Source organism: Lottia gigantea (genome assembly GCF_000327385.1).
Source record: "Lottia gigantea unplaced genomic scaffold LOTGIsca_102, whole genome shotgun sequence".
Classification (NCBI taxonomy): domain Eukaryota; kingdom Metazoa; phylum Mollusca; class Gastropoda; family Lottiidae; genus Lottia; species Lottia gigantea.
This window is the reverse complement of record NW_008706795.1, coordinates 834,105-858,398: the sequence shown is the minus strand read 5'-3', so window position 1 is coordinate 858,398 and position 24,294 is coordinate 834,105. Positions and strand designations below refer to the sequence as shown.

The following is a 24,294-nucleotide window of genomic DNA, read 5'->3' as shown; positions in this document are numbered from 1 at the left end:
ATTTAGATATCAACATGTCTGATACACAGAGGTCTACTGCTGTTTCCCCAGCTAATTCTGAGGCTTCAGCCAAAAAATCCAGTAAGTCTTGACTCTTATAGACCTATATATATGAAGACAATAATTTGTCAATGATTTGTTTGAAAAATTCTTCTTTGATTCTGCATTTTTTTTAGAATAAGCCTACTTGTATACCACATTTTTTGTATATTTTTTAAATATCCCCAAGAAGTAAGAATGGCAGCATTGTATTAGCTGCAACTTCCAATAAGCTTATATCATTGGTTTGACATTTATAAATTATACAATTTTAATTACTATCATTCACTTAAAAAAAAAACCCAATTCAAGATCTGTTGTAGGCTGTTCAACTAATATGTTTTGAATTGATATTTCAGGACAAGATGTTGTTTCAAGACAATCAGGAAGAGTTACCTTCCCTAACTCAGCTAAATCATCCAGTCAACGGTCTATTCTCTCAGGTCTGTTATTATTTTTTATTCAAATTCTTTATGATAGTCCAATTATAGTCCATCCATGTATGTACATCCTGGTCCAATTCAAAACAAGCAATATTTATTTTGTCTATTTCTACTTCAACTACAAGTAAAGTGGACTGCTTTTCTTTATGTTTGAGTCTGACCACGATGAGCAACATGTCTTGGCTCGAGTAAGCATAAAATAACTAGCACAATAGAATAATATAAAGCCTTGAAAGTTTAAGAAAAATTTCGCTGTAATTGAAATATGATGTTTCTATTTGTAGATGACTTGGCACCAGGAAGCAATCCATTCACCATGCCACTAGATAGTGATATTTTTATGCTCAGAGATAAAGAAAGACAGAAAAAGAAACAGGTATAAAAATAAATAGCATTAATTAGGTGACTGGTAATATTTCTTAAGAAAGAAACAGCTATATTTTACAATGATAACAACTAAGGTTCACTTAGGATTTTTTCTACCAGTTGGTCCTTGGCCAAACCTCACGGCATTGAGATTATCCGTACCCATTTACCGCTGGGTCAACTGGTATTATGAGTGAAGACTACATATTGAAGGTCATTGTACTTTCACAAGCTGACCGAGATTAGAACCCACAATATCATATATTAAAGCACCATTGACTACGACTACAATTTTTTTTAGAAAATTGAAAGTTTGATCTTGTTTTTCTTAGGAAAGATTGAAACAAAGACAGCTAAAAGTACATGAGAAAACCACCTATGCTACTCGAGTTAATTTCCGTACGGCATCAATGATACGACCAGTTGATTCTGATGAAGAAATAACAGAAGAAGACCCAGATAAATCAGTAGCTGTTAAAGATGATCCTGAATTCACAATTAAAGTCACAAGAGGTATGGAGCTATGAAGTTTGTTTAGTTATTTTTGAGTACCAGTAGTATATTTTTTCAAACTTTTGAGTAATATATTCCAAACTAGAGTCTTGTGCTGGCACAATATTACTCCATATTGCAATTTGATCAGGTTGTATCATAGCCTTTATATCTTAATAGCACTACTAGAGTCGTTCTTTGTTGCCATCCAAAGTTTAATCCTGTGTATTAAAAGATTATTTAATTTATCTTGTATAATTTATGTTATAATCATATTGTTTTAGATCGTCATGTAGAAAAAGAATCATTAGCAGAGTATATTGCTAAAAAACGTGAAATGTTTCTAGTTCAGGTAAGTTCATAATGTTATTACTCTTTCTTTCCAATTAACATGACATAACTTACCATATTTTCATGGGTACCAAATTTTGGGGAATTTTTCAGAGAAAGGGGTAAGGACATAAATTCAGGAATTCTATTTGCTTCTAAAGTATTCTAAGCAGTTTTATTTTGGACATGAGTTCTTGCAAAAACTGAAAGTAATCAAAATATTCCTTCTTATGATCATGATTTGACCATATAAAAAAAGTTGGATATCTCAAGTATAAACCCTAGAATTAATTTGAATATTTACTTGTAATGATTGAAATATGAATAAACTTAAATAAATAAATATGATTGTTTCCTGTCCAGTATTCATTAGGTGTAAAACGTGATGAAATGAGAAAACTTGAAGAAATCGCTCAAGCTGAAGAAAGGAAATTAGAATTAGCTGAACAGTATTTAGAAGAAGATGCTGCCATGTTTGATGAGTTTTTAAAAGAAAATGATAAGAATTCTGTGGAAGCTATCAAATTGTGAGTTTCTGGATTGATCTTCAATTTGATTGCCCATTTCAGAAAATGTTTCATATACATTGTATCTCTTGAGTGGATTTTGATCAATTTGGCTCAAATCTGGATTATTAGGGTGTGTATAATAAAAACTCCCTGAGAAGGTTCAAAAATAGAAAATTTGTTGACAAGGTATTGCCACTGGTATGTATGTCAAAATTTCCCTCATTGCATACATCAAGGGGTTTCCAGTTTCGTAGACTGTAGAACAACAAGACATTACTGTACATTATTAATTTTTTCAGAGCTGAACAAGAGACCAAGTTGAAATTGGAGAAAGTTGCTGAAATCAAAAGAATCCATGCTCAAATGATGACTATTAAATCTGAAATATCAAAATATGAAGACACATTAAAAGAATACCAGTTATATCGTAAATTCTTAGAAACATTAACACCTCAGGTATAATTTCTTTTTATCTTGTAGACAAAATGGAAGGCGAAAGTTAAAAGCAACCTTTAAATCTCAAATGACAATTTTAATACGAGTAAAAATCACCAAGTGATATTTGGTGCAATATTTATAATATGATACTAAGACCTTGTTATGTGTATGGGGTATACTGATAGTATTGTTTTGCACCATTCCAATTTCCAGCTATATGCCTATGGTTCCCGCAATTCCACTAAAACTAAGTGTTATATGACATTACTTTCACAAAAGCTGCTTATAATATCTATTTGATGGTGATGTCTGACTGAAAATTGGAATGACAAATCGATGCATTCAGTGTCCCCAATTTACATAAAGAGAGTAGAAAACCTCTTTACAAATCCTATGGAAGAGTCCAAAGAGATAATACATTACAATTAATTTAAAACAACTGATGTGCTAATTAGCATTATCCTAACTTGCAGGAATTTCTAGAAGAAAAAATGAATGAGAAAAAGAAAAGGAGAGAAGAAAGAAGGAAAGAAAGAGAAATGAATGCATTAAACGCTAAGAAAAGTGAAATGGAACAACTTGAGAAACAACAGTCAGCTGAGTCAAAAATTCGGAAGAAATTTGGTAAACCAGGTTCTGTACAAAAGACTAGCTTAAGTTCTACTTCTTCCAAAAAGTAAGTTTGATTTTTATCTTTTGTTAACCCTTTGAACCCTGAGTGTAAATGAAATATATCCTCATATACCCTGAACTCAAAGTAATAAAAGTAAAAGCGTATGACGTTAACGTTGTATGACGTCACTTAACAACGGCCGGTATACCAGCTGCTCTGGTATATATTACGTTATTGTTTGGCCGGTAAACTGGGTGCCAGGGTTGAAAAGGTTAAGGACTTATCAAGAGAAAAAAAAAACTGTAGTGGCAACGATCCCAACCAAAAGCAAATAAATGATATCATTATTAAACAAACTGAACTAATGACATTATGACATGGTATTTTTGAAAGACAAAATATAACGTCTGCTTAAGTTATCTGTGTGTAAAATGAAGTTGTTAATAATTTATGTTTTTGCTTTTTTGCTTCCAGAATAAGTGAAACAGAGAGTCCTGCCTTGTCAAATCTTGAAGATGAAGATGACAGTGATGAGGTTGGTTAATCTTTAGATTTGAAATCTTTTGTTTGTTTTGGTATCAGAAATTGTTCAAATTTAGCCAATTTTGTTTCTTGATCTATTTTGGCATAACCTAACACAAAGTTGGGCCAATATGACAGCCTTTTTGAGGTTTTCCTATCCCAGGAGTCATCATTGGTATCAAAAAACGGGTCCCACATGACAAGCTTTGGTTGGTTAAAAGTAACGTCATTAGAACGAGTCGGCAGTAGAAATCTTGTTGGATTCTAATAGAGATGAAAAATAAAAGAAAAAAAGTAACAAAATTTGAATTAGATTTATATGAAATTTAGAAATATATAGAAATTCACCTTATATATATTAGATAAACCAATAGTAAATTGATGTTTGTAGGAGTTAGAATTGTACTTTAAAGATCCCCAACAACTATTAGATATATTTGCTGAATTAGAAGAACAGAATCTATCATTGATTCAAAACAGTCAGGAAACAGAGGAGTCTTTAGAGGAAATGAAACAAAATATTAAACAAACTAAACGCAAAATGTAAGACATTTTCTTTGTTTTGCTCTGGATGGATCAATTAATTTCTCCATTTATAAGTTGCTGTCCATATTTTGAGAGGTTCTGTAGCACAGTCAGTAAGATTGTTCAAAAACTTAGTATGATGTCATTTGCTTAGTTTCTTCACCTCTAAATGGTGTTTCTAGGTTTTCATTTTGGTTGGCTTGTGAAAGTCTGTTGAATCCAGGAAAGATCAATGTCTACAAGGTTCCGACAAGGAATAGCTGGTAGAAAAGAAAATCCTCGTGAACAAAAGTTATTACCCATGTTATTTCTTTTTTCACCAGCATTAATCTGCTATCTTAATTGATCATATTTTTATGGTTTCTGTTAGGGATATATTCTAATTTGAACAAAGGAGCAGTGGGCAAGTTTGCTAAGATGTTGACCATCATGACTATTTTTTCTCCAGGGAAAAAGAAACCCAGATTTTAAAAGAGCAGATAGATAAATTAAATACACAGATTAAAAAAGAAGAAGAAAAAGCAGCAGATCTGAAAATGAAATCAAAGTGAGACTGAATTATGATAAGAAATGGACATTGACTTCATGATAATCAAGATTATAATATATTTGTTAATTTAACTATACACACACTTGGACAATTTTGCGCATTTAATTGTTGTTCAAAGGTATCTTTTCCTTCTTTGTCTTCAGATACATTGAAGACAGAATGATGAAACTCTTGACTAAATGAAACATTGTCATAGGAAGGATTATTAATGAAGACTTTGGGTCTTCATATGGCTGAATAGTGTTTTTTTAACATAATAGTTGGTTCAAAGAAAATCCCATGAGTTGAATGTGCCCCTTGAGCTTAATGTTAGACAGGTTAAAGCCACCTGGGTATTGGATCTTATTCTGACCCAAGTGAAATTCAGAGATTTATGTGAAAATAAATTTGTTTTGAAAATTTCAGAATGTTTAATTATGGTGAATTTAAAGCAGATGACCAGGAGAAGATGTTGGCATCATTAAATCGTAAAGTTGAAGAGGTGTATCGCGGCTGTATTGGTGACAATGAAGCAAACATCAGGTTAGTGGTGACATCTAGTGTTTTATTACAGAATCAAAGTTTAAACAGAAATAAACTGGTTATATCATGAACGACCTCAGATGTAATATACCTTTTCTACCTTCCTTTTGAAAGAACTGAATTGAATAACTAAAGTAAAAGTAATGGATTTCTGTTTATCATTAATGTTAAAAGAGGGAGTAGCCTAATTCTTGTTTTGTGATTTATAACCATTTGGCTATAAATGATTTTCAAAAAACAAGTTATCTGTTTTTTTCAACTCTTCATCACTGAAGACTTGTTACAACATTAATGAGGTCTTTCATGATAGAGCCAGTTAAATTTCTATAAATTTGATGAGTTAAATGTCTTTTGGTTTACTCTTTTTGTAGTTTCTATATAGTTTTTTTTCTCCGTGTTTTCTGCATGATAGCTTTAAATTGAAATAGTTAATTAACAATTAGTAATAAGTAGTGACTACAGTCCTCTATCATATTTCATGTTTTTGACTAACAATGGGGCCACTCGATTGGTGAATTCTGCACATTCCGTATTCATGGAATCAACAAGACATTTGAAAAAATAAGTTGGAACAGAGTTCTGAATCCATTCCACTTGTGCTGAAACGATTGCACATGCAAAATGTCAAAAATTTTGAATGTGACATAATCTAGTTCTGTACTGTTTGATTGAGGCCAGAATTAAAACAAACAGAACCTATTCAGAACTCACCAATCAAGTGCTGCTATATATTTCTATAACTGTGACATAAACACCTTGGTTCATGCATGCTTTTTAATTCATTGTTTTTAATAAATTTGTATTAATTCTTAATTTAAAAATTTTGATGTTCATTGTTTACTTTCAACTGAGATTTATGCAACAACCATCACTGGTTAAGTTTTATGTAACATTTCAATATGTTTTTCTTCAGTACATGGGGAAGAATTCCCAAACATCTGCCTCTATTCCAGCCTAGAATAGAATCAACTAGGGTCTGAGATATGTTCTAAAATAACATTGACTATCTTCACTATGACTGTAAATTAGTGTTGGGTTTGAATAAATAAGTTTAAAACCCCCTTCAGAAGTCCAGAAAATCCCCATTAAACAGGGCCTAACTTTTCTGACTGTACACCAGCCAACAACTTTCAAAATAGCTATCAAAGGCTGAAAAAGGAGCAGATACTTGGACTAATAGGAAAGGTGTTGAAATATTGCATAAAACTTTAACAATGCTTGTTCAATAAATCTGTTTCTCTATATTGTACAACAATACAATACTATATATCATTTAAAAACTTCATTCAATGAAATGTAATTATATATTTATAGTTTTGGATAGGATATTACATATACTGGGATTGCTTAATATTTACCACATTTCTAATGCACTGCTTTATGCTTTATCCATTTTCACCCTCATTCCATCATGATTCACAATAGTATCCAAATTATCGCTTTGCCTAAACTAGTCACCAATGAGCTTTTCCTTGCTTTAGATGCACTGCATGAAAGATGAAAACCTAAAGACAAATTAGCTCCCTTGATTAAACTTTGATGTTGCAATAATGCCAAGTAGGTGTCAGCACTGATCCGAATGCTTGCTGCATTGACAATGATATACCCCTATATTTTCATAGTTCGTCAATATTTATCTTGTCTAATATCCTTCCTCTATATGAAAGCTTAATATCTGATTAGAAATAATTGCCCTATGCCTCATGTGATCAATACATAAAAAACCTTAATGTGTATCAATTAGAATCCCTTGTCAAATTCCTAAGTGTCCATAAATGCAGGCTCATTTCAATTAATATTATATTTTTATCTTGTTTCTTTTCTGTTTTCTACTATAGTTTGTTTCCATTGTAATCTAGCAAATTTTCTACCAAAGTTTCATTCTAATGATCTTATTTTCAACCAATCAGTGTGTGTCATGTAGAACCAGTTTCTTGATAACAATGAATAGTGGGATATAGGCAGCGAGGAGGCTGTCATATTGCTCTACTTTGGGTTTCGCTATTCCCCAATATGTAAGCTTAATGTAAATTTCAAGAAATGGGTTCTACACAACAAATTTTGATTGGTTGAAAATAACTTCATTTGAATGTCAGTGGTACAAAACTTGTTAGATTACAATGGAGATGAATAATATCAGAAAACAAAAAGAAACGAATTGTTACTTGATTTTGATTGTTTATTCTATATGTTTTGATTGATTATGAAATTGATCTACTAATGAAATATTTTATATAAAAACAGCACCCTACAGATGTTAACTAACATAGAAAATAGACTGGAAGAATTATTCCAACAAATAGAAACTATGCCACAAGACAAGGTGGAGGCTGCAGAAAAGGTAGAGTAAAAGAGAAAGGAATTGGTTAACTTTCAGCATTTATGTTTTGGATCTTAATGATTCATGAAAATGCATGTAGTTAAATACTTGACTTGTGTTATAATTTTTTTCTAGAAAACTCAGCTCCTCTGTTATGATATATGAATGTGATATTGTCACAGGTTTGCCCAATCATCTTATGAGCGACCCAGATCAATTCCCATATAAAATGACATTAGATATCTGGCCTAACGATATCTCGTCTGTTTATCCTATTAGAGTAACGGGGCAGATCCAGTCCCACCAATTTATGAAGGGGGCCAAAAAATGACATGCTTAGCAACTTTATTGGTGTTCTTACAGCTGCATTTAAATGCTTTAACTTCTGCTTTTGCAAGTCAAAATGAAAAGAAGGAACAGAAGACCCAGGCATATTTACTTGTAAATTAACATTTAATATCTGGAATTATGTTTAGGCTAAAGAGAAAGAAAGAAGATTAAAGATGAGAGAAGAAAAGATTGAACAACAGAAGAAATACCAGGAAGAAAGAGTGCGTAGAGCTTTAGAACGAGCCAAGGCAGAACCTAAAAAACAGGTGAGAATCATACAATTGATATTTATAAGCCTATTAAATTTTGAGGGATTTTCATTTTAGAGGTGAAAAAGGTGTATGATTCAAATAAGTTCATTTACATGTTTTGGATGCCAATAGAATGGTCTCTCTAAGGAAATGTTCGTCACAACGATAACCTCTGCTCTGGTGCATGTCCAATTGACCATGTCCGACCTCTCATTCTTGCAAAATGTTTTGGGATACACCATCCTCATTGAGACTGGTAATTATGGAATTGGAGATTATTTTGAGGGGTACTTCTGTAGCCCAGTTGGTTAGTGCATCCGAATCTTTATATGACATTATTTGGTTACAAATGGTGGTCATGGGCTCTAATTTCGGTCAGCATGTGAAAGTCATTATTCCAGTGGACACAGCTGTAAACGGGTACTGGTATGATGTTAAAAGAATTGTGCTGTATTAGAAATTTACTATTACTATTTTTTAGACTGGAAAGAAATTGGTATTCCGTTCAGAACCTCCACAAATGAGGAAGAAACAAGACGAAGGTGCTGATCAAGCCAGCAAAGAGGAGGAAGAATTAGCCTATTTCTTTACGTGGTAATGGTTGCCATGGTTTAGCCACCATTTTTAAAGACATTGTACCATGTGGAAGACATTCAACAAATTTACTATTACTGTGATATTCCCAATTTCAATGGGGACAATATATTCATTTTATTTAATTAAAACCATGCAACAAACTTCATGAAAACTTGTACAACATAACTTGTGATAGTATTTTTGGTATATTTTTGAACTACATGTACTATTGAGCTGCCATAAATAGAATAGTTGGTCTTCTAGAAAAGGTTTACCAGTTGCCCCTCCTTTAAAGTGTTTTCATCAGGAAATTTATCATAGTGTCTATCAAAGTGTAAGCTTGAAGGTTTTTGTATTTGTCCTTTAAAAATTAGCTGATTTAAGGGGGCTACTATAATGGTTGTGCAAAGGACTATATTTGTTATGTTTGTTCAGTCTGTACTGATTCAAATTTCAGCATTATCACGGAAAATGTCAGCATTGTTAAATCATGTTTGTTGAAATATATAAAACTTGTTATTTTATAATATATTTATTAAAACTTGAATATAAATCTGTATGCTGATATTGATTAACACTGTGCCAAAAACCTTCAGTGTCGTGCTGTGTGCAAGTGCTTCTCACTGTGTGCATACCATAACATCTTATAACTTTAACATTGCTAGAGGGGGGGTTTGACAATCTGTGTTATATTTGTGTCAATATCTTAGACATTGCTAGAGGGGGGGTTTGACAATCTGTGTTATATTTGTGTCAATATCTTAGACATTGCTAGAGGCGGGTTTGACAATCTGTGTGATGTCATGTTAATACATTTGACATTGTAAGAGGGAGGTTTGACAATCTGTGTAATATTTGTGTCAATATCTCTGACATTGTAAATGGGTGGTTCGACAATCTGTGTAATATTTGTGTCAATATCTCTGACATTGTAAGAGGGTGGTTTGACAATCTGTGTAATATTTGTGTCAATATCTCTGACATTGTAAATGGGTGGTTCGACAATCTGTGTAATATTTGTGTCAATATCTCTGACATTGTAAGAGGGTGGTTTGACAATCTGTGTAATATTTGTGTCAATATCTCTGACATTGTAAGAGGGGGGTTTGACAATCTGTGTTATATTTGTGTCAATATCTCTGACATTGTAAGAGGGGGGTTTGACAATCTGTGTAATATTTGTGTCAATATCTCTGACATTGTAAGAGGGGGGTTTGACAATCTGTGTTATATTTGTGTCAATATCTCTGACATTGTAAGAGGGGGGTTTGACAATCTGTGTAATATTTGTGTCAATATCTCTGACATTGTAAGAGGGGGGTTTGACAATCTGTGTTATATTTGTGTCAATATCTTAGACATTGTTAGAGGGGTGTTTGACAATATGTGTGATGATGTGTAAGTAACTTTGATATTGTTTGACTCCCTTTGAGCAATTTTTGACATCAATGAAAAGAAATTTCAGAAATATTTGTAGTTATTTTATTATTATTTATATGTTTACAAAAAAACAACGCAATAATAAGTATGATATAATGTACAATGATATACAAGTCACATGATCTTGTCAACCAATCAAATTCCAACTAAAATAGGAGCAAATGAAACATTGAGTAACAAATAATATTTCATAAAAATGAAAGTTTAAGTTTAGAGCAAATTCAAGGCTAATGTATTGAACTATGATGAAATAGAAAGAAAGATATGAGAACCATTTTGTTTTCTAAACATGCATAGATATTCTTAATATTTGTTTGACTAATGCATAGATTAACTGGACAATTTTTCTAATATGGATTCTAATTCAAAGATATAAAAAAATGGGACCTCAAAGCTTACAAACAGGGTTCAATTAAGGTAGTATTGCATCCAATTTCCTATGATTAGCTAAAAGTTAATCATGACGATCTACGAATCTGGAACATATTAAAATGCTATTGAATTTCTAAGAAATGTGAATCAAAATAGAACTTGATTTACCAAAACTAACATTAGGTGATATAAATTACTAATTAAAATTTTCAATCTGAATTGAACCCTGCTTACAATTTCGAAATAGGGACTAATTTTGAATCAATTTCGAATCAGCACCATTTTTATTTAAATGGTTTTCATAACTAATGTCTTGTCCATTTGTATCTTATACAATATAATTTCTATTAAGGCACATACAGTTGATATTTTTAGGTTTGCATTTTAGCATTGCATTGATACCCTAATTCTAAAAACAAACAAAAAACCATAGCTAATATTATGCATTATTACCAAAATAACTAATTTTCATAAATTGACAAATTTGATCTGATATTCTGAGATTCACTGAGTTATGTCTGAGGCCAGGAGTTTTCAACCTGGTGGTAATTATCCCATAGGGACTAATTTTGAAATTTTTGCAGGGTAATAAAAAGATTGCAGGGAAAACCTAAGAGAAATAACGAAATAGTAAAGATTTATAAGGGGAATAATGCAATCGATTAAGGATCCTGAAAGTGTAATGAAAAGCAAAATGTTGGAAACCCCTGTTGTATTCAAAATATACAAAATGATTTACACAAAGAAATGAGTTTTTTTTAGATTCAACTCCTTGATTAACAGAATCCATTTTGAGCCATTGAGCTTTTTGTACTGAAAACAGATAAGTAACTATTCAGTGAAGAATTACAATAACTGAATGAAGTGATAACTATTCAGTGAAGAATTACAATAACTGAATAAAATAAGAACTATTCAGTGAAGAATTACAATAACTGAATGAAATAAGAACTATTCAGTGAAGAATTACAATAACTGAATGAAATAAGAACTATTCAGTGAAGAATTACAATAACTGAATGAAATGAGAACTATTCAGTGAAGAATTACAAGAACTCCTAATGTCAAACAATGAAAACTTGATGGTTATCAACAATTACAAATTACGACTAGATATACAGGGATAAATCATTCTCATCTTTTCATTAATGAACAAGTTGAAATTTGAGCAAAAAAATGATCTAAATGCAATTAAAGTAATTAGCCCTTAAACACTGCAATTAATACCAATTTAAAATTATTCTTCAAAATTTCTCTTATATTTTCATTGGTAGGCTATCAAATGAAGAAAAATTTGATATTTTTTTTAGACCCTGGCTAAGTCAAACTTTCCAAAAGCCCTAATATGTTTCATTTAGAAATCTACTGTATCAGAATAATCACTGATTTGATAAATCAAAACTCAAATATGACAGATTTCATTAAAATACTATCAAATGAGCTAACAATATGACCCATGACATGAAGAACTATTGATTTAGATTATAAACTACAACCATTAAGTTTGTTGTAAGGATGAGTTCGCATATGTCTGTTTTTCAATCTTAAAGAATTAGATTTTCAAATTAGTGAGATTTCATTTAGTGCTTTTTCGGTTTGATTGTTTCAATCAGACTTAGATAAAAAAAATTTGAATCCACCAAATTAAGTTGTGATCTTTTACCACTTATTTCAGAACATCAAAGTAATCTATATACTCACTATGTTGAAAACAGCTCATATGTTAACGCCTCCTCCAGATTAAAGGGAATAAAATGAAGAATGAATATAATGAAATATAATATATAATATTTTGATATATAGAAATATATGAAAACTGTGCTATAAACTCAATAAATATTTTGATTTTAATAGTTAGCTTAAACAGCTGAAAAAAGGAAAAAAACAGAGAAAAAATTGTAAAAATAAACAACCAAGAATTTCACAAGTTCTGGAGATACAGGATTATAAATTTGTGAAAATAAAAAAAATATCCACATATGAACCTCAGTGCTTCATGTTTCATCAACATTTTCTAAGAATTTATATAATTTTAAGTAATTCATAGATTTCATTGATATCTGGTAAATGTATTGAAAGAAAAATCAGGAGCAAAATATTTGTGTAAATTGAATGAGCAAACCCTAAATTTTAACAAATTATCTGGTGTTTCTATTCAAAACAAAAGACATGCAGTGAAATATAAAGAGCTCTTCACAAAGAAGATTATTAAAGTCAAATTAACTCAAGATTGCATATCATTACATAGAATATGGTTTCTAATAATTGGAGAGATTACATTTGTTAAATTAAATAGTATTTCTGTTCAAGTAAGTCAAGGGTTAATCAAGGGTATAGTACTATTTCACATTTTCAACTAAGGAGACAATAGTAAGTGAGCACCAATTACAAAGTATTAAGTAGTACAATATGTCCTGTCCTGCAGGATATAGCCACGTATTCACCAAACTATCTTAATGCTAGGATAACCTTGGAAAACAGTGTTAGACCCAAAGACATCTTAGCGCTAAGATCGTTTCAAGAATACACAGCCTAGTCTGGTTTCTGTAAAACAGTGAGAAAATTATAGGTTTGTTTGCTTGTAATACCACAACCTAATCCATGTACTGTTTAAGGTCATAAGCTACTACAAAGTAATTTTATTTCCTGTGATTCTGTGAATAATGACAAAATAAGCCTAAATGCTCTTAGTACAATACACGAAGGGGCACTCAATTGCTGAGTTCTGTGCGTTCAGGATTCATGGAAACCTCCCAACTTTCAAAAAAACAAATTAAAATAAAGTTTAGAACGTGTTCCACTCGTGCCACAAAGAGTAGACTCAGAATTGAAAATGGCGGAGTAAGGAATTGGTGATAAAATTTTGAATGTGACATAGTCCGCTCCTGTAGTGTTTAATAGAGGGCAGAATTGGAACAGACAGAACCTGTTCAGAACTGACCAATCAAGCACCACCAATATGAATTAGTTTATGTCCAAGCTATCATACATGTATATGATTGATCATTCACTAAAACAGGTCACAGTAAATCTAATAACTTAAAATATAAAAAAATAAACCAAAAGTCATTTAAAATTCAACTAGTTTCAAAATTTGTTCTGCTGACTTATTAGCAAAATTATACACACACCTCTATAGTTATTTTGGCTTGAAAAGACCTGTATTTATTTGTTTATGCTGTTCTAGGTAATAAAAATAATATAACAGTTTTATACACAATTTACACTTTAAGCTACATTATCAAATTCAACAACTAGAACATGCCTCAAGCACTAAACAATGGCGTAAAATATCCCCTAGTCCCTGTATATTGATGTGAAATAAGACAAGGGGTATAACATAAGAACCAATATACTATAAAATATGAATGATTAAATGAGTATTCACACAATATGATAAAAATATAAAAATAAAGATGAACCTTTCTAGATTATGATAAATTTTTCTAAAAAAAAAAAATCCCACCAATGTAGCCTATATTGTCTTTCTCTGAATAATATCACTACCAATATATACTGTCGCTATCCTAGCGAGCACATTGTTCCTTCTTCATTACAATTCACATAACAATTTTTCACAATGTGTATATGTCTTCATGAATGTTCAAGGTAAAGGTATTTAGCAATGTGTTTCACAGAGCTATGTTATCAATATTTTCACTAAAATTGGTAAAAATCACTTTGTTTCAATTGTTTCATCTATAAAAAGAGTAAAAAAGAATAACAGTATTACACTAGAGCTCACAATATTTTTACATAATTCTCTTCAACAGACACCTTGAAATGTCCACTTTCAAGCAGTCACAATTCAGAATTTTTTGATTTTTTTCACAAAAAAAGCACTGGCCAAGAGTATAACACACTTCTATGAAGTTGATATAAGAATATAACTATAGGGTACAAATTATTCCCAAACTCCCAAAAACACACAAACTGTTGAACACAAATTAAACATCTGAAATCCAGAATTTTCCATTTTAGATGACGATGATACAATAATGATTTCAAATATTTTAGAATGAAGATGATTTTAGTATTTTGTGATGACTATAATTTCAATACTGTTAAAGTTTGTACACTGTTGATGTTTGAGACAATTCTTCTGATGCTAATCCAAATAATTATCTTTAAAAATTTCCAAATATTTTCACAAAGTCTTGACAACTTCCAACACTTATCACTGAACACAATATATATCTTAATGGCTGGATACTCTAGTCTATTATCAGCATCACAGCTAATGTTTTGTTCTCGTTGGGTATTAGTATCATGAAGTAATAACAATGTCTAGTAAGGATAAGGTAATATCTCTTTCTGTCGTCTGCCCAGATGAGGTGAACTATGACCTATTGGCCCATTGGTAATGACACCTGGTGGATAACGACTAGTAGGGGACGGAGCACCATCTAAAAACAAACAACGATTGATGACAAAAAATAAACATCTTGGATAAATATCAAAAGGAATAATCTCAAATCTTAGTGAATGCAAGACAAACATAACCTAAGAAATATGGGTATAAGATATTGTGCAAAGATTTGACAAATGATCTAACAATATTTTGGCAAAGTGGCACATAGGTATTAAAAGACATAGTGGTTCAATAATAATATCTTTGCAAAAAGGTTTTGTATGGATTCAAAATTCTGGTACCCAATTTACTATCACCTGAAGTGCCTGCCATTCTCAAACATGATAAGTGCATATAGTTCAGACTGTCTCATTCTGTTCTAATGGCGTAACCTGCCAAATTACAATACATGCACACACCCAAATCCATAATTAATTTGTGTACTTACCAAATATAGGAGGGGGTTTATTAGTACGTTTCATCTTTAATCTGACAATAGATCCACCATTTTGTATAATATCTATAGCTTCTGAATGATTCATATTAGTTGTTTCTATTTGATTAATTTCTAAAATTTGATCTCCGACCTAAAATATTTTAATTAGGTTTAAAACTTTCTTAAATTACTACTTCTATATGAATGAGAGAAACAAGGAAAAGTGAATTAAAAATAATTGTAATTTGATCCAATATGCTACAATTACTGAACCTATGAACAATATAGAAGGGACACATCAATAAATTTGAATATATTGGTTATGAAGTAAAAATTAAATCTACTTATTCAACATTTTTTGATCAAATAAATATAACTTATATAATGGATAAAGATGATAGGATCAGGATTACAAAAAACAGATCTTTCAAAGATCATCTTTGACTTTCAGAAAAGAAAAAAGAAACCAACCCTTAATCTGCCATCTACATCAGCAGCGCCACCTTCAGCAATACGTAACACAAATAATGGCATATTATTAAATTCTCTACCTCCACGAATTGAAAACCCAAAACCACGGGAGCCACGGTCTAATTCTACATGATATATACTACTTTTTACATTCTATAATAAAACAAAGGGTCAAATTGAGGAAGAGAAATAATAAAATAAACATTATCTGCCTCATTAATCCCGAACCAATGTTGCGTTTTGGATCGTCTGGACCTATTTGAATCTTTCATCCTTCCCAAAGGAAAAATAAGAAAAATATTGCTAGATTTCTAGATTGTAAGGATTTCAAAATAAGATGGTTTATTTTAATACTATGTGTAAGGGTTTAGGAGATATAAAATTTGTGCAAATACCAGAATATTCCTAAAATTTGAATTATTCAAATGAAATAAACAAGAAATATTTACACTTATTAACAATCAATCCAATAAAAATATTTGGCCTAAAAATAATTTACAGAAAGAAGTTTTTACAAGCAAATATATTTGTCTGGTAACATATAAATTAGGCAACAATTGTGCTTAGATTTGCTGTTGGACTCAAGATTTGGCTTCTGTTGACACACATTTGACATTGTGACCATAGTGATTTTTTTATTACAACTACAAGATGACTCTTGTCTAAACATTGAACAATAAGTCTGAATAATGAACTATGAGTCTGAACAATGAACTATGAATCTGAATAATGAACCACAAGTCTGAACAAGGAACTACGAGTCTGAACAATGAACTATGATCTTGAACAATACAATAAAGTTAGTCTACACATCTGAACTATATTTTACCTGAGGTGTATTATTAAATCTTGCTCTATTAACTTCCTGTGCCGACATATATGATCTGTTATCCCAGCCTGGATGATTGTCAGGACGACGTGTCATATCACTCTCTGATACAGCTGGATATGCCATGGCATTAACCATAGAACCTTGTGAACTCTACAAAACATCAAAATAAGGATTTATAGATGATCTAACTATGATCTAACATAAAGATAATTCAATGCGAATATTGAATGAATTCATTTTATTTATTTTTAAATACTTACCCTTTGTGAAGCACTAGCTGTACTTGAAGAATCATCTGTAAAGAAATAAAGAATAGTTAACATATTTTTTGAAAACTTCCATTTCATTCTGACATGGAAAGAATTGTCTAGTCATTCAGATGGGACACTAAACCGAGGCCCAGTGTGCTATAGGCTGTGCATGTTAAAGATTCCTGAACAGATGGAAATCAAAAAAGATCAGGCAAAATTTCCCTCACTGCACCCTGCATGGCGTTGTCAGTCTTCATAAGCACATAGGGTGCAGAAACGTAGGATGTAAAACTCAATTCAGTTAATTTCATTTTAAATCAAATGAAGAATTAGATCATATTCTGAATATGATATGCGGCTATTAATTCAAAGTCAAAAGACAAATATAGTAAAATATATCATCAAAAATCTGGAAAAGAAATACGTTCAGCAGGTTAATTTTGTTTTCTAATTACCTGGAGGAGGTCCTATTGTCAAGGTAACGGAATAACCTGATTCTTTTATTAAATTAACAATATCTTCATGATGTATCTGAGAAATGTTAACACCATTGACTGCTAGAATACGATCACCAACATGTAGACGACTACATCTTTCTGCTGGACTGTTCTCTAATATACGACCTGAAAATAGACACAAGCATCCAGACAATGAATAATTAGTAGACTTGATTGTCAATAATTCACATGAAAGATGAAGATTAAGTTTGTGCTAGACAGAGTAAGCTTAGTTTTAAGCTGGTGATTTAAAGCCAGAAAAAGACAAAACTTAAGCAAAGATGAAGGTTAGATAAGCTAAAGATAGGTAGAAATAGAAAACATCATTTGAAGATAGATTGAAACATTATACATGACAGAAAAGTATACAAAGCCTTTTTTTGTCAGGTTTTATGAAAATACTATGGAATACTCAACGAAAAACCTTAAAAATTGTAAAAATATTTGTGGAATATGTTGAAAATATTCAAGCTACATGCAAAAATAAGATAAAGCAAGCATACACATTTAGAATAATTTGTTAGTTATTTAATTTTACAAGGAATTTTAGTCCATTTGGTTTGAATGGAGAGATGTGATGAGATAGTAAGCAAGCATAAACGTCCAATTTGTATCTTAATTATATATATAACATGTAATTCAGTGATATGATAAAAAGTCATGTGAAATATAATATAATATGTGAAACTATTTAGTTCTTCTGGACAACAATTTTTGTGATGGAAATTTTCGTATCATCTAAGCAAGGCAAAATAAACATATTTGAAGGAAATCTAAAATTTTGTTGCATAAAGCAAAAACAAAAGGTAACATCATTGGGAATTCGTAAATCTATGTTGATAATATTCTCACCTATCCAAGGGATGTCATCCCAATCTAAATAGAAATGTAAATACCACAATGAGAAAGATAGAAAAAGATCAGCTGCTACTTCAAGGGAGTTAATCCAATGATAATGTTCCAGCCCACAATCATGCCATCACCACATAAGCTTATGACAGTGTGATGAACAAAGTAAATGTCACATAGATAAATACTTACTGTGTTTCTAGCCACCCCTAGATATTCTCTACAATATATCTTAATGATAACATAACCTGTTGGTGAATATTTGGGGAAATTTTAATCTAGATTTACCAACAGAGACGACAATCCATGATTGGCTGCACTGGCAGACATTGACACATTTCTTTAAAATAATTCATCAGGCTTTGACACACACCATCAGCAGTGTTTGCACAGTGTTCGCGCATTGCGATCATACGAATGGAAATCACATGGTGCAGATATTTTAGAACTTTCTGTAAAACATTGCATGGACTCTTCACACACTCTTCACCCAAGTCCACAGAGACTTTAATCATTGGCACTGAAGTGTTTAGCACATGAAAATGTTCCTGAGTTAGAGTGGCTTTAGAATATCAAGATCATATTCGATCTCTGTCCACAATATATGAGTTTTTCTTTTACCCAAAATATATTCATCCAACAAGTTATGTACACAATAATTTCACTGAAAACATGAATATTATGAAAGATATTAACAATGTAAAATACAACACTGTAAAATCTGGCTCTATGTCAACTTTCAAATATCTGAAAACTAAGAAAACCTCACTTTAAACTGCTGCTTATAAAAATTACTGGGGAGACAAATCTGTCATATGTGAAAAATAAAAAAATGTTTTGGATAACTAACATCAAAATATATATAGAAATGAGATGCTAATTTGTAAGTTATCGAAAAAAATTTGATTAGACTCAATAGTACCAATATTTTTCAAAATTTGAATAGTTTTGCAACCTGTCATTTTCAAATTTTAATAGATTTGTGATGCGTGATTTTCTAATGACATTTTTCAAAATATGAATAGTTCTGTGTTATTTTCAATTATAACATTATATAATTCATAAGTCATGTCAACCAGTTGTGCATGAAATTCCCTAATAATCTAAATTAGACTGAAACCACTAATAACTTGTCTAGCTATAAGAAAATGTGTTAAAGATGTAATTGAAGATAATAGTATACTATTTCTGTCATTATTTATATAAAACTCTAAGTTATTTCTAACTGTTTATTTTCTTTAGGTATCTCTTACTTTACTTACAGTATCAACTTCTAGACCATTTCAACACACCCTTACTGATTATAGTACCAACCTACTAAACCTACTATATAGACTGAAAACCTATTGACAAATTAGGTCTTAGGTATTCAACACTTAACACAACCAAATTTAAATTTACTTTGAATGACTAAGTTAATATTTTTGGATTATATGCAAATATTCTAGACTTTCTTTTTGTAGCATTGAATCTTATATCTTAAATAAACAAGAAAATATATTTTTACCTTAAAGAAGACAGGGTGAAATTGGACATCAATCAAAATTGAAATATTTTTTTGTTAATAAAATGTTAAAATTCATTAAAATCTTTGTTGAATTGAATAAGCCTATTATTTTTCTCTTTTCTATATGAAAGTAGTACCAAGAGTTATCAAAATATTTTTATAAGAGACTTGTTAAAGTATAGTTCCTCTTAGTTCTCTTCTAAACAGAGGTCATGCGTAAACACCAAACCTCATGCGTTTAGTTTAAAACCAACAAAAAATATAAATAGAAACATTCGACACGTACCAATAAACTCACCTATGGTAGACCCTGATTTCGTGACCGACGAGATTATTACAAACCCGAATCCTTCGTTTTCACGACGTGTTACTGTGACATCATAAGGGTAGGTCTGTCCACCAGTAGTATGGGTTGTAATATCTGAAATAATAGAGCAAGATATATGAATCTGTTTATATAATTATATAGTAAGATTTAATTTGTATAGTCAAAAAAAGAAGTTGATATTCTGTTGTCTTGCTTTTGTCAGTAAATCAAATTGATATGATAATTTTTATGAGGATTGGCATAAGAAAAGAGAAATGATAATCTCAGTATAATAATCACTGCAAACTTTCCAATTCACATACTGTGATAAAAGAATCAGTAAAGTAAACTGTTTTCATGGACAAATCTTACAACAACCACAATGTAACTGTAGATCATTTCATCAGTTATTGCTGGAGAACCTAATGGATTAAAACCATATATAAAATTTTCCTCTTGGACAGCCCTATAATTGGTAGGCAATGACCTTGAACCTTACCTGGTCCTGTCCCTGTTAATCTACGTCTGACTGTGATGGTCACATGACCATTAAGAGAGGCGTGACCCATTAACTGTACCACTCGATGATGAGTCGAATTAATAACACAGTTCTGGTCTACAAATATTATTTCATCCCCCTGACATAACTTTCCTTCTTGATCTGCAGCTCCCCCTGGAACAATATGGCCGACTGATACCTGCAATCAAACGAAACTGATTAAGGAATAAAAACTAAATTTGACAGTTTGACAAATACTCCTCAAGCTAAAGTTTTAGTGATGAATACCCATTTAAATAGCTGAACCATTTTATGAATATTTCAAAATAATTGAAGCTTTTCACAAGAATGGCATCAAATTGGCCTCAAATCAAATATAAAGCCACAGTCACCTAGATAGACAAACTATTCAAATAGTCGATTTGGCAACAATGTCTCTTATTTTTTCCAAAATATTAAAAAACAAGAACTTCGATTTCTGAAGTTGTGAAGTTCAGAGAGTCTAAATAAATCATCTAGATTCTAGTCTAAATACTAGATGAAAGATATAGAGGGTTTTTATTCTTCATTCTAACATTTTATTTCCGTTAACATTTCTAGATAAAGATAAAATCTACAGGTTTGGCAACTTGTCAGTTATTATACCTTGAAGGCTTAACATAATATCTTATAGAATCTCTATGAGAAAACAGACTAGTACCTATCAAACCATTCTGGATTGGTAATTGCAAAAATATTCTAAATTGGAACAGATATCTGAGACTAAAAAAAACTCAAGAATGCTTATATCAAGTCCCAACCAGATTTACAAGTAAGCAAACTGACAGTCAGCACTCAGCTTTAAACAAATTTGAATTGCTAGCAGCAAAATATCTTAACTCAAGATGAAACCATAATATGCCATTAGGACCCTTGACTATTGCTTTTAATCTTCAAAGCTAAACATTTTGGTAAATAAATTTTAATGTAATGTGATTCTATGAAAAATCTACAAAATGTCCAAGAGGTCAATTCTCAAGCTTTTTTTTCAATTGTTTTTGGACTGCCTTTCGAATTGTGGTGTAATGGTATTAAATGGTTTTCTATTTAAAGATTTAGTAATTGCGAATTGGAGAGGGTTAATAAGGCCAAATTGACCCTGTCAATACTGGTTGATGGTAATATCTCAAGAAGTTTGGCACGTTGTCAGGTAGTTTAGCCTCAAGACAAGCTATAATAGAATTCAGGTAGTTAGAATTCTCAGGTGTGAACTTAAAACTCAGGTTATTTTTCAAAGTGAATAAATCTTTCAACAAATAATATAGTTAACTCAATATAACTTTCAAATTTATTACATTTTCTGTTTATATCTTCATGGTAAAACAGTAAATTTTGGTGCCAACATAAGTATTTTATTGAGGGGTGTATCTGTAAGCCTGAAATTTGAGGGGGCAAAAATGAGAGGTTTCTCTACGAGGTGATGCCAGAAGTGCCAAAACCCTTACAAGAAGCCCCCAATGCCAACGGATTTCAGATGACCAGAGATGAATTTTTGTGATTTAATTTTCTCTTTAAAAAAAAGACCTTTCGGGGGTGGCGACATGGCCCAATGGCCCTCCCTCTAAATACATTACTGGATGTTACTTGATCACTGGTGATACGATAATTGTAAAAACCATGTTTTGAAGTGGAAGTTAGATTGTGACCTTACCTGAGAGCCTTCTTCTGTTCCTCCAATAATCCTAAATCCAAACCCAGATTCATGACGTGGCAGGTGAACTGTCATTTCTAAATATTGTTGTCCTTCTTGATCAGGAACTCTTGGCACTTGACCTTGACCTCTAGGAGATCCACCCATAGTGTTTATTTGACTTCCCGAATGAAACGGGTAACGTTTTGGCACATTTCGTAAATTACTGGGTGAGGGGTCTTCTGCTTCAAACGATGTACTTTGCCTTGGTCCACGACCAGGGGCAGGGGAACTATTTCCTACAGTTTGAAAAGATCGTGAAAAGTCGTTTCCATAGCTACGGTTATGAGAGTCTGGATGATCATGATTAAATCTACGCGAAACATTAGGAGAATCTCCTGGCCAGTTTGATCGATTAGGATTATAATCATGTCTGTATTGTTGACCATATTCCCATGCTGGGTTGGGTGTAAATCGTCCACTGGGTTTAAAATTTGAATGATTATGTAATGAAGGGTTGGGAGTTTTACTTCTCATGTCATTGGCAGTAGGTGTTTTAGGACGAGTCGGCTCTGGCCTATAGTCTGGTCCATAACCACGATTTAACATATCAGGACCCGGTGTCCGACTGCGGAATTGTCCTGGTTTCACATTTTCCATATCCCGACGATCACCATTTTGTTGCATAGCATAATTTGATCTGGCGTGTCCGTACATATCATTTCGATAATCATGACGGTTTGGATGTGTTCCGTAATCATTGTGTCGGAAATGATCTGGTCTAGGACCTGGTGGAGGACGAGTATTTGTTTCGTAATTTCCAGAATTCTGAAATTCTGGTCGGGAATGATTGTAATCATGAGTTAAGTCCTGATGAACGTCACCATTGTAACGATTTTGCATATCACTAAAAACTGGACGAGCAGCCACAGGAGGTTTGCGCATATCTCCCATTGTACCATGTAGTCTGGTTGGAGTTTTAGGACGACTATCATTCATGATAGGGGTTTTAGGACGACTCTCGTTCATGGTTGGAGTTTTGGGTCGATTCAGATCATTTGGTGTCCGACTTCTCATACTGCCATCCACTTCGTCAGGAGATTCTGAAACCGTCGAAAAACAAAAATGTTTAAGGACCTGCATTTTCACTCAAGATATATCCAAATGCTTCAATAAATGAGATTAAAAAATCTTTAGATCACATTTTAGTTATTTAGTATAAGCACATGTACATTATAAAACATCAAACAGTTAAAGAGCTACTTCCAATATTTAACATTGTTTTCACACAAATCTTAAAACCTTTCATCCAGAATTAAGTTTTTTTCAGTATTTTGAGTTTTTAATCTTTTAAACATTTTCACCCCATTTCTTTGGTCTAACCTTTATTTGTTAAATAAAGAGTTTGGTTCCACATTCCATTTCACTTTTCTTTAAAGATCCCATACTTATTCTAACAAAAGATATAACATAGTTATATTCCTGTTTACTCCCAAATTCTTGCCCTTGTAATGGTGAGATTGGCACAATTTGTGGTTCATTCCAACAGAAAACTAAACAACTCATATACAATTCACAATCTGATGAACAATATTAACATGTATATTTTACATTGTCAAAACCTGTATTTCTAGACACAAGCTGTCTTGATGATAAAGTACACCAACACTTTTAATATATCCCTCTACAACTACCAACAATGAGTTGCAACTACAATTCAAGACCTGTCTACCTGATCAAAACATGTTATACTGATAAACCACGGTAAATTAAGTTTATCTTTTATAGCAAAAACAAAAGATCAGTATATTTAAACCTCTTGTTTGATAGAATCATGGTACAGTCTGTCATCTTGAATTCATGAAGATAGAATTTCAATCAAATGTTAAAATATCCCAAACATATTGTTGTCTTTTTTTCAGAACTGGTATTTTTGTTCTGGATTTGATGTGTCAACCCCTACACTGTCATTCTACAACATTAAGCA

At 31.7% G+C, this 24,294-nt stretch overlaps 4 protein-coding genes across 4 annotated transcripts; 1 reads left to right on the top strand and 3 right to left on the bottom strand.

Annotated features, from left to right (window-relative positions):
* Nucleotides 1-750: 750 nt before the first annotated feature.
* On the top strand, nt 751-8,848 carry LOTGIDRAFT_135916 (hypothetical protein; the record flags this gene model as incomplete). Its single annotated transcript, XM_009046519.1, has 13 exons — nt 751-858; nt 1,181-1,361; nt 1,625-1,692; nt 2,034-2,197; nt 2,479-2,635; nt 3,091-3,293; nt 3,705-3,765; nt 4,144-4,295; nt 4,726-4,824; nt 5,233-5,349; nt 7,594-7,690; nt 8,146-8,265; nt 8,732-8,848. 13 exons carry the CDS (start codon nt 751-753, stop codon nt 8,846-8,848), a joined length of 1,644 nt encoding a protein of 547 aa, XP_009044767.1.
* Nucleotides 8,849-9,627: 779 nt separating this feature from the next.
* Nucleotides 9,628-9,945, bottom strand: LOTGIDRAFT_135931 (hypothetical protein; the record flags this gene model as incomplete). The annotated part of the gene is made up of 1 exon (XM_009046518.1): nt 9,628-9,945. A coding segment is annotated over one exon (318 nt), but the record flags the coding sequence as incomplete, so codon positions are not given.
* Nucleotides 9,946-15,465: 5,520 nt separating this feature from the next.
* LOTGIDRAFT_57654 (hypothetical protein) lies at nt 15,466-16,025 on the bottom strand (the record flags this gene model as incomplete). The annotated part of the gene is made up of 2 exons (XM_009046517.1): nt 15,466-15,576; nt 15,897-16,025. Coding segments are annotated over 2 exons (240 nt in total), but the record flags the coding sequence as incomplete, so codon positions are not given.
* A 1,401-nt stretch (nt 16,026-17,426) lies between these two features.
* Nucleotides 17,427-22,403, bottom strand: LOTGIDRAFT_136041 (hypothetical protein; the record flags this gene model as incomplete). The annotated part of the gene is made up of 4 exons (XM_009046516.1): nt 17,427-17,590; nt 20,119-20,253; nt 20,639-20,837; nt 22,329-22,403. The coding sequence occupies 4 exons, from the start codon at nt 22,401-22,403 to the stop codon at nt 17,427-17,429; spliced, it is 573 nt and encodes a 190-aa protein (XP_009044764.1).
* Between the last annotated feature and the right edge of the window lie 1,891 nt (nt 22,404-24,294).